This window comes from Mus musculus, chromosome 1 (assembly GCF_000001635.26).
Source record: "Mus musculus strain C57BL/6J chromosome 1, GRCm38.p6 C57BL/6J".
Classification (NCBI taxonomy): domain Eukaryota; kingdom Metazoa; phylum Chordata; class Mammalia; order Rodentia; family Muridae; genus Mus; species Mus musculus.
Genome location: NC_000067.6, coordinates 85,816,918 through 85,833,665, shown reverse-complemented (window position 1 = coordinate 85,833,665; position 16,748 = coordinate 85,816,918). Strand labels below are relative to the sequence as shown.

General features: G+C 41.2%; 1 protein-coding gene across 6 annotated transcripts in view; it reads right to left on the bottom strand.

The window, feature by feature from the left end:
- Cab39 (calcium binding protein 39) overlaps nucleotides 1-16,748 on the bottom strand; it is a 58,137-nt gene that overhangs the window by 17,912 nt on the left and 23,477 nt on the right. For all 6 annotated transcript variants that reach the window (NM_001355046.1, NM_133781.5, XM_011247907.3 and 3 more), the window contains one exon: nucleotides 15,153-15,309. In NM_001355046.1, the coding sequence (NP_001341975.1) occupies nucleotides 15,153-15,266 (114 nt within the window). In that variant the 5' untranslated portion in view covers nucleotides 15,267-15,309. The remainder of the gene's footprint in view (nucleotides 1-15,152; nucleotides 15,310-16,748) is intronic.

The following is a 16,748-nucleotide window of genomic DNA, read 5'->3' as shown; positions in this document are numbered from 1 at the left end:
TTTTAAAAATAAAAATAATTCTACATAGTGAATTCCAGGATAGCCAAAGCTATCTAGTGAGACCCTGATTCAAAAGAAAATGCCCCCCGCCCCCAATCCCAGAATAAGACAACATGAAGAGTTTTTGAGATGCATTAAAACTAAAAGATACAAATGAGGAGAAAAATTGAATAAAAGCAACGTTTTCCTTTAATATTAAAGAAAATTTGGCTCTTTGATGCAAAAATAGCATACTCTAAGATGACTGCATGTACAAGAAAACGCATGGCAACAGTAGCTCAGGAGGGTCATGGAGGGTCATGGAACATAGCGTAAGGTGTAGCGTGCAGTACCAGACTCCCTCAAGACAGACTAGTACAAGATGGAGATGTTATTAACCTAAGTCCTAGACCAAACATTTTAAAAAACCTCCATGCAGACAAAGGTGGTAGCAAAATGTTTGTGATCCCACCCACCATTTGGGAACCCAAGGCAAGACAAGCTTGAGCTACACAGTGAACTTAGGGTCAGCTTTGATTATTACATGGTGGGAAGCCGTCTCATGAAAACAAGCAAGCAAGCAAGCAAATAAAACAAAAAACCTAACCTACCAAAATATAGAAGACCTGCTATTGGACATCAGCAGATGACAGTATTCAGAACAAATTTAACAGTCCACATTAATTCCTTTACAACCATCAAAGCTTCTTACCAAATGGTCACACAACTTCTTGAGTATCTCCTGCTTCTAGCACTGCTGTATTGGAGGGTCTATGGCCTCCCTATACTGTCTGATGGCCCAAGCAGTAACTTCTCTCCCTGCCTGAGGTAGTACACCTGTCTTCCTTTAAAATATATCTTCAGAAAACTTCTTTTCAATTTTATTTTCAATTATTGTTCCAAGAAAGGTAGGCTAATGCCCAACCCTGCTCCAGATACAGACGATCCTGCATATGGGACATGCCAACCCAGCCGAGGTCATCCTTAGTAGTGTAGACAATCAAGAGAAAGAGTTTAAAGTGGAGTGGATTTCTTCGTCTTCCATGGGTGCTATGGCCAACTGAAGTCATGATACCACACTGAAGGCTTTAACTCCTATTTAATTGTATTTCACCATCAGCCTAACACCTAGGCTGCACAGACATTTCTGTGTTCTAAAGGATATCCAGTAAATCACATTACTCTTATATTTCCATCACATATCTAGTTATGCTTCTGCGGCCTGCTAAAATTGCTAACCAGGAAAGTACCAAAAATGAGCCTATCATATCTTTCAGTAATGATCTAATATATATCCCCTTCGCACCCCCCACCCCCCAGACAGTGTTTCACTATGTCTATGTAGTCCTGGCTGTTCTGGAACTCTGTAGACCAGGCTGGTCATGAACTCTCAGAGATCTGCCTGCCTCTGCCTCTCAAGTGCTGGGATTAAAGGCATGAGCTACCAACACCTAGTTTTGATCTAATAATCTTGGGTATGGCTACTTGGGTTTGCAAATCATATTTGTAAAGATTTTTATTTAATATCTTGATAAAATGACATCATTTCATATTTTCTGACTATTAAAAAAAATCAAACAAGTTAATTTAGTAAAATCTTTTCATTAAACCATTTGACCAGGTATAATGGTGTATGCCTTTAATCCTGGCAGAGGGAGACAGATCTCTTTTGAGTTCCAGGATAGCTTAGTCTACACAGGAAGCTTCAGGTCAGTTAGGGCTATATAGTTCAACTCTGACTTTTTAAAAAAAAAAAAAAAAAAAAAAAAAAAAAAATCAAACCTATTCTGATTTGTAAGTCCTATAAACCCTTAGACCTCTGCGTGCAGCAGAGCTCACCTTTTCTGGTCCAATATACACTTTATTGGCTATAAGGCTTAGATTTCTCAGTAGTCCAAAATCTCATATGCAATAAGGTGCCCCAAATGTAATTTTTCTGGACCAAGACAGAATAGAAGCGGGATAGATTCTATTATAATCTATTTATATGCAATGCTTTTTCAGTTCCTTTATTCCAAGTGATTCTCACTGACAAGAAAAAAAAAATCTGACACTGACTTAATAGGGTTTCTAACTGTGCTACCTGGTGGTTATGTCATGATCCTAAATGGCAGATCTTCTTCACCCTCCTTTGCTTTTCTGGTTAAACTCAAGTTTGAACACTCTTAGAAAATTTTAATTTATCAATTTTGAAATTTTTATGATTTTCAGCTTTCAATTCAGATCAAACCTCATGCTTTCATCTAACAACAACAGGTGCTGAAAGGAGAGACAGTTAAAGGGCAAGGCTTCATTGTGAGGTGATGAAGTGTTCTAGAGCTGACTCAAGTTATGGTCACATCTATCCATGCAGAAACTAACAGACATGGAATCACACACTTTAAATGGTGAACTGCATGATATGTACATTCAATAAAGCTGTCTTTAAAAGACACAAGAGAGGAAGGGACAAAATGGCAGCTATTCTACTTCTGAGCTGAAAGCCAGGCTCTTCCACAGTGAGGGTGGGGAGGCACTGACAATGGAATTAGATGCACCTACCTCTTGCTGCTTACTTGCTTTGGGTTCTGATACCCTCCTGCCCTCCTGAGAACCATGTATTTTATTATCTCCTCTTCTCATATAGCCAAGTCCCAACTCAGCCCATTTTCAGTTTTTACATATGACCAAGGTTCCCCTTAACAGAACCAAATATGCTCTTTCTAGACATCACAAATTCTTCTCTGCTACACTTTACCTATAACTAAGTCTCTTGAATATTTACTCATGTTTGTCACAATCCACGTCTCCTTCCCATTCTCACACAGCTCCTGCACCTAATACTTTATTGCTTTTGGCTAGCTGACAATGATTTACATGCCATTAAATTACCTGTCTTTATTATGCCTGGGCACCTGTAGTGTTTGTACTTGTTATTTACTGCACCCATCCCTGTCCTTATTTTTACCTTTTCCCACCTCTCTGGGTGCTTCTTGGTCTCCTTTTCAGTTGGTCCTCCTTAACTAAACCCACAAGGCCAGATGTGAGGTTTTCCTTCCTGCCTCTTGTTTTTCTGCAGCTTCTCTTTAAGTGATCTCATCCATGCCCACTGCTTTAATTAACTCCTAAAGGCAGATACCTCACAGATGCCTATCTTCAGTTCTCCCAGGCTTTGTCTTTCAGCAGTCTACACAAAATGTATTTAGATGTCTATAGTATGGTACCTACCTCAAACCCAATCTATCTAAAAGAGAGTTCGCGTTGTTGCCCACTGCTTGGTTATTCTTCCTTGTCCTTACACACAGATCAGGTAGCAGTACAGTTGCCCTCAGAAACTCAGGGGTCATCACTGGCTCTTTTTCCTTCTGAGCCAGCAAATGGCTAAGTTGTCTCTACTCTCCCAGATCCTGCCATCTGCTGTCTCCTGTGCCATTGCCGCCAAAACCCAAGTCCTGTAACTTCTGCTAAAATTACTACCTAGCCTATTGACTTCCTTACATCCTGTCTTGTACAGGACTTGTACATTCTTTTCCAATCAAACCCAAATGATGAAGAGATTCTGTTTAGCATGCTCCAATGATTACTTATTTCTCTTAGAATGGTGCAAAATCTTTCTTACCATGGCCCCTACAAAGTCTGGTCCTACTGTCTAACCTAGACCTGCACGATGACATCTACTTACCCACGATGTATGGACACATGTCTGTCCTCAGAGGCCTTACATATATACACACACACATATATATACACACACACACATATGTGGTTTCCTATGCTCATGTGTCCTTTGCACCCACCTGATGGCCAACTCTCCCTTTCTTTCTTCAGTGCTTACTTCAGTATTGGATAGCTTTTTCAAAAAAAATTTCAAAAATTTCCTAGGTAAAATTCTGTCACACATTCACCTATGGCTAAGTTTTCCCTCACACTCTTTCTCATAGTTGAGTGTGATTCTTCTGTTCCTTGTAATTTCCCAGTTACTGGTCCCTTCCGCTACACTGAGAGCTTAAGAGTAGAAACAGGGCCTCCAGGGCAGAGCAACCCTGTAAGACCCCACTGAGAAGGCAAAAGAAGTGCTTAAAAGAGCCCAAAAGCAGACTAGATTATGCAAAACAGTTCGGGGGAGGTACAGGAATATCTAGGAGCAACTCATCTGGTTTACTTCTAGAAAGAAGGCACCAAATTCAGACCCCCCAGCACTGCTGGTTTACCACAAAGACAACACAAGATAACTGAGCTAATATTTCAGTTATTGATAAAGGAAAGATGGTGGCTACTAGAATTAAGAATCAAATATTGTATCTGGCACCTGGAAAAAAACCAACCTGACTTTATGATGAGCAAAGAAAAAAAAAAATCACCTACATCAGGAGTGGGAGTGTGTGTGAAGAGAAAGGAACTGCAATCCAGTGGGAGGGAAGCAACACTCCAGCAGTGCCTGCTTGCCAAGGTACAGTGTGAGCAAACAAGTGAACTGGCTGACTAATTCAATAAGGCTGCCATTTTACTTAAGGGCCAAGTACTCTAAACTTGGATCCTGGTGTGCATATGGTCATAGTGCAGACATCTCCCAAAGCTAACACCAAGGAGAACCAGTTCTGTGCCTAGTGCTTGACTAGCTGAAAAGAAGTTTGTCCCGTGCTGCCTGTGTTAGAAATCTTGAGTCACAGCTCACCCACACTGTATCACTCTGTATGGGAAACTAGTAAGTTAAAAGGTTAAGTGTGCCTTTTGCTCAACTTACAGCCTAATTCCTGTAACTACATAGATTAAAACAGTGGTTCTTAATTGGTGGTTGTGATCCCATTGCGGATGCAGAAAACCTTTCAAAGGGGTCATATATCAGATATCCTCAATATCAGATATTTATATTACAAAATTAGTTATGAAGAAGCAATGAAAATAATTTTATGGTTGGAGAGTCACCAATCCATGAGGACTGCATTAAAGGGTCACAACACCAGGAAGGTTGAGAACGACTGCTCTAAAAGAACATTCCACTAAACTGAGTACTGTTTGCTTCTTTACTTTTCATTCACTCTATTTCAGACTTGTATGAATGTTCTATCAATTTATGGCTTATTTATTTATCTATTTATTGTTTGATTATTTATTTATGCACTTGGGATCAAAGGCAGAGTCTTTTAACTATTTCAACTACTTGTGTGATTTCTGATCCCTATTATCCTGAACAATTTTCAACGAAGCAAGCAAACTAGTGAGGAAGGTCTCTCTCTTGCACGCACACACACACTGCATGTAAGTTTTAATTTGTTTAAAGACTTACTACTAATGATGGTTTTAAAATGTTTTTAACCTCTCTTCTAGCCCACCACTCACCAGAGGTAGTGGGAAAGAAAGGTTATTAGGATACAGGGGAGATGGAGCTGTTTAGAAATGGTTCTTGCATTCTCAGGAAATCAGCAGTTTAGTTCACAGGGCAGCAGCAGCAGCAGTAGCAGCTCAATCCACTTGCAAATACCAGCAGTCTAGTTCAGTAGTGTCAGGATAGCAGCAGCAGTGGCATAACCTAGCAGAAAAAGCCAGGTCTCAGCCGAACAGGACTGTCAGGGACTCCAGAAGTTCTCTGTCGTGTCTCTCTCAAATAAAGTGAAGATTAGCGAAGCAGAGAGACCAAGACATGTTGTAAAGTTAGTTCTATAAACAAGCCCCTCTCACAGTCTGTTGAGTCCTATTCATACTTCCTCCAAATGTCATGTGTCCTCCATGGGTCTTGCCTCAGTATGTGAGTCTGTCTTAGTAAAACTACCTTGAGTCTGTATAAGCTGACATCACTCTGCCAATCGGCCAGAGTTACAGAAGTGGCAAGAAGCCACTGGCACACCAACAGAAGTTTCCTTTTTTTTCTTTCTTCTTCTTCTTCTTCTTTTTTTTTTTTTTTTTTTTTGGAGACAGGGTTTCTCTGTATAGCCCTGGCTGTCCTGGAACTCACTTTGTAGACCAGGCTGGCCTCGAACTCAGAAATCCGCCTGCCTCTGCCTCCCGAGTGCTGGGTTTAAAGGCGTGTTCCACCAGAAGTTTCTCGGTGCAGTTTTTTTCTATGGAGTCCAAACAAATGGAGCTCAACTACGAAATGTAAGGTGGACAGATATGTATGTGTCATTAGTGAAGAATACTTTATCTTGCACCCCTGAAGAGCCTCATCTCTGCTCCAGGTGAAGCCTGAGTGTTCACACTCCGCCCCTCCCCTTCCAGGTGGGCTCCAGCTGCAGCAGCGAGGCCTTCTTCAGCTGCCCGCCTTGCAGGCTGGCCCTTCTCATGTGCCTCTCGTTTCCTACACTCCAGGGTCTGACAGCAATTTACACATACAGTGACCTCATGATTTTGTTAGTTGGCAGAACACTCTTTGAGTGCTCATCATCTGGACATGGTGTTCTGAGACACAGATGCTGTTCCTGCGTGGCCAGGGAGCCTCATATTGGGTTTCATAGGCAGACTGCTTTATTAACAGCAGCCAACTGTTTATAAATACTTAGTCAAGAGTATCCCTTGTGACAAGCTACTCATTTGACTGGAAAATGAAGTCCCATGTTCCACATTTCTTACTCTGTGACAAGAGAAAAAGACTGTGGTTAAGGTCTTAGTTGTTTCCTTAGGACTTCTGAGAAGTGACCTATGAAGTAGCTGCATGTACCGGGGCTTAGAAGTGCCTGTGATGAACAGAGTCTGGGCATGTTAGTTCCCTGGAATTCAGGTGCTGGGGTAGAAGAGCAGAGCTCAAGTCTCTTAAGTCCCTTGGAGGGAAGGCAAGTGACTCCTGAAGTACGAGAGAGTTCCCTAGCATCCACATACAACCAAATGAGAACTTTAATTAGCTTTTAGGGATTATTTTTTAAAATATTTACGTTATTAGATCAATGTAGACAGCCTTAGCATCTCAATTTTCATATCTAATGTGTGTATCACTGGCAACAGTATTAGAATAAAACCTCTTTCCTACCCAGAGGAGGACTCAGGGATGTTCTTTAGCCTTTATGATTGTGTCCAGCACAACCTCCCCTAGTAGCACCCTAGCTATGAGATTTTCCCCTTAAATATAAATTAGGAGTCTGAGGCAAAGGCAAAAGGTACAGGAGTTCAGGCCAGCCTGGGTAATATACCTGAGGGTGCGTGGGTCCATGATGGGGAGAAGTAACTCAAGAAACTAAAACACTGGTGCAACTGGTCTATTTCAGGACCTCCCAAACCAGAAAGCCTCTCTGCCTTAAACCTGACATCTTTGTAACACTCATCTGTGTTGCTGTGGCTCAGGCTGCCCTGTGGTCAATCGCACAGAGCTAGTGCTCCACCTGCATCAAGCAGACAGAGGAAAGACAGAATAAGGCCACTGTCCACTGGATAAAAGCAGGAAAATGGTTTCTTATGAATTAGCAATTTCAAAACAAATATTTAGAGTGAAACAGAGGAGAGTGTGGGGGTGAGTCCCTTTAGTCCCAGCCCTCAGGAGGCAGAGGCAGGTCTATGTTCAAGACCAGCCTTTTCTAAGGAGCAAGTTCCAAAACAGCTAGCTAAACCCACAGAGTAAGACTGTCTAAAAATGGAAGAAGAATCAAAGCTTTTATACAGAAAGATATGAAGACAAGACAAAATTGTAGAATGGAATCTAAAGATGCTCTCAGGCAGGGAAGCTTATGTGCAGGCCTGAGACCCTGAGCAGCAGCCCTGGGCCCCACAGTGCACAAGGACGTCTGAGGCTTGTTCTCTAGTCTCAGGCGTGTGTACCATGGCAATGTGCTTACTCTCACATAAAGACAAAATTAAAAAAAAAAAAGAATATAGTTGTGGTAAATATTTGATGAAAAGACTCAATTAATATATTAACTCCTGTGTTGAATGCTTTTTCAAGCTCACCTTCCCCAATTCATTATAGAAAGTATCTGACTATTCTCAACTAAAAGAACGTGAACTAAGAAAAACCTGTTAGTAATTCCTAGTGTGAAACATTTCTCTAACTACAAGTCACTGTTAAGTGGCCATGCTATCAAAAGAATATTCCCTTCCCCCCTCTTATATATGCTGGCACCTACCTATACTTCTCCCAGAACACTAGCATCCATGCTGGTGAAGAGAACTGAGTATAAGCTGAGGGTGGTAGCTCTGTCCTCTGTATATGGCAGGTGAATGTGAAAATAGTTGTTACTAAGGCACAGCTGTTAGGCTGTTAGTGGTAGAGTAAGTTTCACCCTAGTCCTGTCTGCCACTTACCTAAAATAAGAATAATAAGCCTTTTCTTTTTTTTCTTTTTTCTTTTTTTTTGTATAAAGAAAGGGGTTTTGTAAAATGAATAAATAAATAAAAATAAAAAAATAATAAATAAAAGGCTGTGGCAAAGTTAAAAAGGGATTGACCTATGTGTATGTATCCTACTACACAACCTCAGTACAATAACTATGCACCATGGAACACAAGTAAAAACTCTAGGAGGCTGCAAACGAAGGAGTACACTTTTATTATGGCTTGGCATAGCTAACTGTGAATTCCATTCCCATATAATGAGTTGCTTAGGAAGCAGTTTTCCTCACTTGAGAGTGGTAACAGAGGCCTCTCTGTGAAGCACCTTGCAGAAGGTGGTGGTGTAAGATGTGCCAACAGTACAGTTAAGAGCTCCTTCTGCAGCACTTAACCAAGTGGTCACCAAGCCCATGCCAATGCCAATGCCCCAGACGCAGGAAGCGTCTGAGGACTTTATGTCACCTAATATGAAGACAAAAGTAGATTGCCTACTGGGCTTCCACCCATAGGTCTCTACTATAAAGCAGGTTTAACCCTTGCTTTATAGTAGGCGGTTCCTTACAAATATTTTGCTTAGGAACTACACTGAGACTCTGTATTCTTAAGAGACACTCTGCTCAAATCTAACTCCTGGTTCAATTAACTTTTTTTTACTTACAGTAGTTTTGAACTGCCATGTCAGGTTAATTACTCCTTGCAACACAGTTATCATTCCACAACCTCAAGCAAGGACTTGCCCACATGGAACAGAATTTAAATAATACCCTTGTTACTGCAACCTGTCCTCAATATTCTCTTTGGGTTCTTCATTACATTAGTTATTCTTGGGGCACACATATGCCCTCAGATCTATGTGGTTCCTAAGACACATCTGCCTCAGCTGATGCATGAAACAAGCATCTCTTCTTCCTCTCTCAAGTTATTGTTGATGAACAGCATACTAAGTACAGTTTGTGTACATTTGCTCTGCTCATGGGTGTCTACACCCATCAAGACAGTGAAAAGAGACATCATTGCCATAACTCCCTTATGTACCCTTCTGCATTTCTCTTGATTTCTTCTCCCTCTATTTCTATTCCAAAGCAACCACCAGCCTGAATTCTGCAGCTATAGATTGATTACCTTTCCTAGAGCTTTGTATAAAGCATAAATCATGCACACTGGCTACTTTTAGCAACATAAGTATTTTGAGATTTGACTGTTATATATAGTTCATCCTTTTATTGTTAATAGTGTTCTATTAACAATGCGGCCAAAATGATTATTCACGCATTTGGCTATTTCCTGACTTGGGCTATTTTACATGAAACTTCTACAAACACTTAGACAAGTCTTTTATGGATATATATTTCATGGTTTCTTGGGTATATACTTAGAAGTGTCATGATTCTATCAAAGCTGATTTAATTCAGTTCTTTAGGAACTTGCCTGTCTTCTAAAGTGGCTACACCATCTCATGCTCTTAGCAGCCCCAGTTGCTCTGGCACAGTAAATATGGTCTGTATTAAACACTCTAAAGCTCTGTGTTAACTGATTTTTCTTTGGTGACTAATTTCATTCACCCATAAGTTTTTATTCTCCTTGCCAATCAAATTGCTAGTTATAGCTTTGATTCCCATCAGATAAATTTACCACAATGTTAAGTTCAGAGTTGAGGGCTATATTTTGTAGAAGATTTCAGGAATCCTGTGATTAAACTCTCTGATTATTATTAGGCATATCACTCTACATGATTATCTAATCATGAAAATGTTTTCTGACTATCCTTAACTACAGGGGGAGAAATGGTCACTGTCACTGTATGAATGAGAATGACCCCCAAAGGCTGATATATCTGAATACTTGGTCTTTACTTAGTGGAACTGTTTGGGAAGCATTGGAATGTGTGACCTGGTTGGAGGATGTGTGTCACTGGGGGTGGTCCTTAAGGTTTAAAACACTCATGCCATTTTGAGACTTCTCTGCATCAGCCACCCACTGCCAAGCTTTCACTCTATCACTGAGGACTTGAACCCTCTAGAACCACAAGCCTGAACGCTTTCCTTTATAAGCTGACATGGTTATGATGTTATGTCACAGCAACTGTGCAGCCATCAGGACAGACGTATAACTGGGCAGTGAGTTACAGAGCTCTGGGTGACAGGGTTGAAAGAGAAATAAATATGGCTCTTGGTCATCTTCAGTCATTCTAAGCTGTCACTTGGTTACAGCTCCTTCCTGTTAGATGGACACTCAATGTGGACATTTTTCACACTCAGCAGTCATAGGTGATGCATGACAGCAAGGTAGCAGCAGTTCACATTAACTCTGCTCTCTATTCCATCTTCAAAAAATACAAGTTATTACTGAGGTATGTCTTTGAAAGGCTTATAATCCACTGGAGAAGAAACAATTACATATATTGCACAAGAAAAGAGAGGAAGAGGCGGAATGCAGAACAGCAGGGCTTCATCTTAAATAGCAAACTGAACGAAAAGGTGGCATTTGAGCCAAGACTTGAAAAAAGATCCCATGTGAACCACAGAGGGAGCTAGGGTGAAGATCCTACAGAAGTGGAAGGGGCACACGCAAAGGCTTAAGTAATCCTGACTAGTCTGTACTTCTATTAAAGTGAATGAGACAGACAGATGACACTGATACAGACAGACACCTTCTACAGCTGACAGAGGCTGGATGTGCCACTCATGGAGCAGTCCTAACTTTTCCTATCATCTTTTGCATTTTGTTTATTTGTTTGAGACAAAGTCTGTCTCTGTAGATCTGACTGCCCTGAAACTCACTACTTAGACCAAGCTGGTTAGACTAGTTAATTCTTCAGAGCGGCCTATCACCTTGAACTGAAATTTATTTTTCAGAAATCCCCGTGTTTTATACTCAGAGTAAGTCCATGCTTGTGTGATGCTGGCTTGGAGTGGGAGTACTCAGCCTCCGCACTAATGACATTTTTGCTGGGTAATTCTTTTTTGTTGCTGTTCTATATTTAGAATCCCGGGCTTTACTAACTGAATGCCAGTAGCCGCCTTCCCCCTAGTGCTACCACCAAAAATGATCCTGGCATTCCAACTGTACTCTAAGAGAACAAAACAGCTCGTGGACTCAAACAAAACCCCCCATTCTTCCAGTCAAGCAGATGATACAGATCCCAGCACTTTCTTCTATTCCCTCCATCAAGCCACCTTCTTACGTTTTCTCTGTAACGTTACAGGACTTAGAATATTCTCCACCTCTCAAGCCAGTCCCTTCCCTGTCATAATTCTTATGAACTATCACAGTACATTGTAAAGTGTGGGCTCTTGGGTTCCTCCAGACTGAGGTTTTACATCATTGGCAGGACATCATTTGCCTTGTGCTCACTGCATGCTATTTATCCTAAAGGGGCTAACACTCCAGCACAACCTAAGGCAGTGCCAACACACTACCGTAGCAGTTATATAACCCTGTCTGACCACATACTTGGTTTAAAAGAACCTACAGGTTTCACCTAAGGATGCTCGGGAGAACTGTGCACAATGGCACCTTCCTATAATCTCAGTACTCAGGGAGTTTGAAGGTGGAGAATCACAATTCTCAGTCTAGGCTAAGAGAGAAGGTAAAGAAAGAGAAGAAAGGAATACCTATGAGAAAGCAGTAAGAAAGTCATTAATGTTATGAAATTTTGTTTTTTTAGTACACAATTTGGTATAAAAGATGGGAAGTGTGTTTGGTTCCTTACAGATATGGCTGTTAAAATAAAAACCGCATAACTGCCAATTATCAAATTTTTATATGGTATCAATTTTTCTTGTGCGCAATCGACTGGCCAGGAAGAACGACGCTGCAACAGGATCCTTCTGCACACATTTTTTGGGAGAGCTTGATTGTAGAGGCGAAAAGACCCTGAGCCCAGAAGTGGTGCTGCTTACATAGGCCTAGGAAAGGCGTGTCTCACATCTGATTGGTTAACTTGTCTTGGCAAAAGAACCTTCACTGCCTATGCATGTGTGGTGGCCAGCAGTAGCCAACTGCCACTCTGCAACTGCCACTCTGCAACGGCTTCCCACAAATTTTCAAAATTATCTCAAATGCTATTAAAATAGCTTTCTTTCTTTAAAAAATATATATGTGCATGAATTTATATGCACCATATATATGCAGAAGTACACAACAGAGATACGGAGAGGGTGTCAGGCTCCGGGAACTGGAATCACAGACAGTTCTGAGATGCCGTGGGTCCTGGGGATGGAGCAGCAAATGCTAAGGCATCTCTCCAGCCCTAGCCCTCTCTTTACCAGCATGACGTATAGCAGCCCAGGAGTGCGGATCCAATGCCTTCTGTCAGCACAGTAAAAACTGCTACTCTTCTCTCTGAATTTTTCATTTGGGATATGGTTATTTTCCATAAAAATATGTTATTGTTAAACCAGAGTATGTGTATTTCTTTTGAATGATTATTTAAAACTTTCTTGATTTTAATTTCTAATGGGATAATATAAATACTCCACATACATGAAGTTTTGTTTTTTTGTTTTTGTCTTAATGTTATGAGAGTATAAAGGGGTCCTGTGAACAAAAACTTAAAAACTGCCAGGTGGTGATGTACACTTTTCATCCCAGCACTCGGGAGGGAGAGGCAGGGGGTGACTTAAGTTTGAGGCCAGCCTGGTCTACAGAATACATTTCAAGTCAGAGTTACACAGGCCCTATCTTGAAGAAGAGACCTTGTCTGGTATTCCTAGTGCTGAAAATGGAGTAAGTCTGATGAGACTGCTGCAGTGTATCTCAGTGGTAGTTACTTGCCTAGCATTTGCAAAGCCCCAACTCAATCCCTAGCATAACTAACACAGACACACACACAGAGTTTGATGAACAGAATGAATTTAAGGAATAGACTGTTATCTTTAGGCACAGGCAAAAAACGAATCATCATCTTAAGAGACACACAGACTTTCAATGATAAACAATTCAGGATGAAGGAGCAGCCACTGAGGCAATTCCTATGGTATGAATCACTCCTCTATGGGGTCTGTTCTCCTTCACAGTGCCTTCTTAGATCAGGGGACCAGCTCATGTGCCAGCCATGGGTGTCAGTTCTGCTCCGTGATAGCTATAGTTACTTCCATCTGATGCCAGATCCTGTGAACTGCAGGTGGTGTTGTGGTTCTGCTATCTCCTCTGAGCTCCTGAGAAAACCTGTTTCCATTGTCTGCAACTAGGCTTCCCTATTTTTTACATCTTATGAACCACTTTCATAAATTGGGACAGTATTACATTTTGTGTACACACTAGGATTTATCTTATCCAGTTGTCTTAGACAGACAGATACAGAAACAAATGTTACATCAGTTTAGTTTCCTGGTTCAAAGGGCATTGAAAATATAAGATAAAATGAGAAAAGAAAAGGAGCCTGGATCAGTCAGCCATATACCGAAAGACACTGGCAAAGCAACAGAGGAAAGCAGAACAGAAATGATGGTTCAGAACCATCATTTCTGGGACTATTTAGAATTTGTGTTATTTTTACTTATGTGTGCATGTATGTGGGTGTGTGCATGGTTGAGTGTAGGTACCCATGGAGTCCAGAAGAGGGCATCAAAGCCCTGGAGCTGGAGTTACAGGCAAATGTGGATGTAGCAAGTGCTAATGCTAATCCACTTTGGAACCATTCAGAATAGAAAGAACCAGTCACAAAAACCAGTCCCATGTTCTACAAATTCACCTGAAGGCATCCACAATATACTGTGGCATAATATTTGAGAGGAAGAATCTCATATCAAACCATGATTATATTATAGCTAAAAACAAAAATAAACTTTAAAGTCTTGTTGCTTAAAAAAACAAAGTAGCTAAGTAACCTATCTTTCATCCTTATAAAGAAAATAATCTCTTAACTAAAGAGAAGATGAAAAACCCAATGCCACAACTCACTCATATTCAGGCTATTAACATATGTGCTCCCAGCTCTCAGTCTAGCAAGGGGAACAAAATACAAGAGAGCAAACTCAAGATGGTGGCAGTTCTGACATTTTAAGGCAGGTGCCCAAACGGTGAAGGTGTGTTTTAGTGGGCATGAGTAGGAAGACCCTGAGATACTTTCTAACAAAAGGAAATATATATAGGCAAGAATTTTGAAAGATGAATAGGGCTTTAGTGGAAATGGATGTGGGGAATACCAATCCATGGAAAAACAAGACAAGGCATTACAGTCTATTTGATTATCTGACTTCATGAATGCTGGGACAACTGCTAATACACATGAGGTAGATTACAAGGATTGTCGTCAAGAAGTGGAACTCGGCCGGGTGGTGGTGGCGCACACCTTTAATCCCGGCACTTGAGAGGCAGGGGCAGGCAGATTTCTGAGTTTGAGGCCAGCCTGGTCTACAAAGTGAGTTTCAGGACAGCCAGGGCTACACAGAGAAACCCTATCTAAAAAAAAAAAAAAAAAAAAAAAAAAAAAGTGGAACTCATGGGCTTTATTCACAGCCTTTTAGGAAGCAAAAGACATCGGATTCTTCTGAGAAAACTGAGTGAGGCCCAGGTGAGATCCAAGCCAGGCTTTAGACTGTAGTGATTAAGTAGATGGAGATGCTATGGGTTGAGAGGAAAGCAAAACTTTGTTTAAAGTAATCTATAATCTGGCAGAGCACTTGCCTGGCACACATGTGGGCTATGGAAACACTGCTTTCAGGAATCAAGTAACTAGCACTGCAAGAGTGGAATAATGAACTCTGGGCACTGTGGCTCACACCTGCAATCCCATCTCAGTTCTCAGAAGACTCCCACATTCCATACCACCCTGAGCTATGGAATGAGACCTGATTTTAAAAAGCAAAAAAACAAAACAAACAAAAAACCAAAAACAACAACAACAACCCAACTACATCCAAATGGGAATTTATCAGTTTTTAAAAGTTGTGTATTTGGTCCTCAATGAAGGAATTAAAATATGTCCAGATGCATACCTTTTCTGCCTTTTTGTCAGAAATGTCCTGCTTTTCCAAAACAGCCATGCTCTCCTTCAAGTTCTTCACAATATCTGCCGGAGACTTGTGAGACTTGCCAAATGGGAACGGCATGACGGCAGCGCCAGAGGCTTCCACGGCACTCTACCTGCTTGACCTGCAACACAGTACAAGGCTCATGTGAGACCCCAGGGCTAACAGAATTCTGACACACGTTTACATTATAACCTGTGAAGAAAGCCAGATTGGAAGCCAGAGACATCTTAGCAGCTAAGAGCACTTGGTGTTCCTCCAGAAAGCAGGGCTTTGGTTCCTAGCATGCACAACTCTGTGACATGAGTTCTTGCCTCTTCAGACACTAAGTATATAGACACACTTGCAAGCAAAATCCCATACACACAAGAAAACATTTTACATCATGTCCAAAGTTCTAGTAACCTGACAAGCCCACTAAGATATGTAAAAATGTTGAGACAGAGAGGCCCTTTGAAACACTCTTAATTTTTAATCCACCCCCCCGCCCCCCCAGTCTTCTGTTCCCTAACGACCCACCAAACAGGTGCATGTGGATGCTGCTGACATGGGTAGCATGGTGGACCTCTCACAGAGTGACTACTACTGTCAGGCCCACTGACAACCCTGGCAAGTCATTACTGCTTCCTTATAGAGGTTTAGTAAGGTTGACAATCTGGCTTAAGGTAAAACAAGCTCCAATTCCTACTGACCTTGTCCTTAGTTGCAATACTATACCCCCAACTGATACTGTCTATTCTGCAGTTGACAAAAGTGAGGCCACATAACATTAGTAACATGCTGTTACCCCACGGCTCATGCTGCCCCTACACACTCCTGCAACACCCATGCATGCACTTCCTTAGCATCTGAGTATTTCAGAGCTGGAGGGAACCCCGACAACCCTGGATCAATCTCCTTTAAGAGAGTTATATCATGGACTTTCTACTCTCCCCAGTGCAGATGGGCCAGGTTAAAGGAGACTTAAAAGGTCCTATGAATGTTGGCTACAACACAAAACACAGCTGCCAGGGAGAACATGTATATCAAATTCCTTTATTCAGGAAAGTTTATGACATAATCATTCTTCTTAACTGATCTACCCAACAGGAACATAAAAACGAATCCAATGTACTCTGATATAAGTAGTCCCTGAAATGTACTCAAGACAACAACTAGATATTCCAGGAAGGAGCCAATCACACAAGGAAACTTATTCACGATTGACACAAACCCCTCCTTTATATACGACTATGAATAAGTTTTTAAGACTAAAGTTAGTGTAAACGTGTCTAGAGACCTATTTGTGATAGTAATCAGTGATACGTGCTTGAATCCTAAGAATCTGGAGGCCAAAGGTGACCTGAAAAGGGGCAGGATAACTTAACACTCCACTTTATGCTCCAACAAATACTTAGACCACTGAAAGCTCAAGTTGGAACTAGTACCCAATGCATCTTGTTTGGTCTCGTTGTTCTTCACCAGTTACCTTCTTCCCTTCTTTGCACACTTGTTACTTTTTCTAAAATTAACTCAATGTCTTTGCTCCAGGGTTACTATCTCTCTTGCCTTTTATTTGCTGAT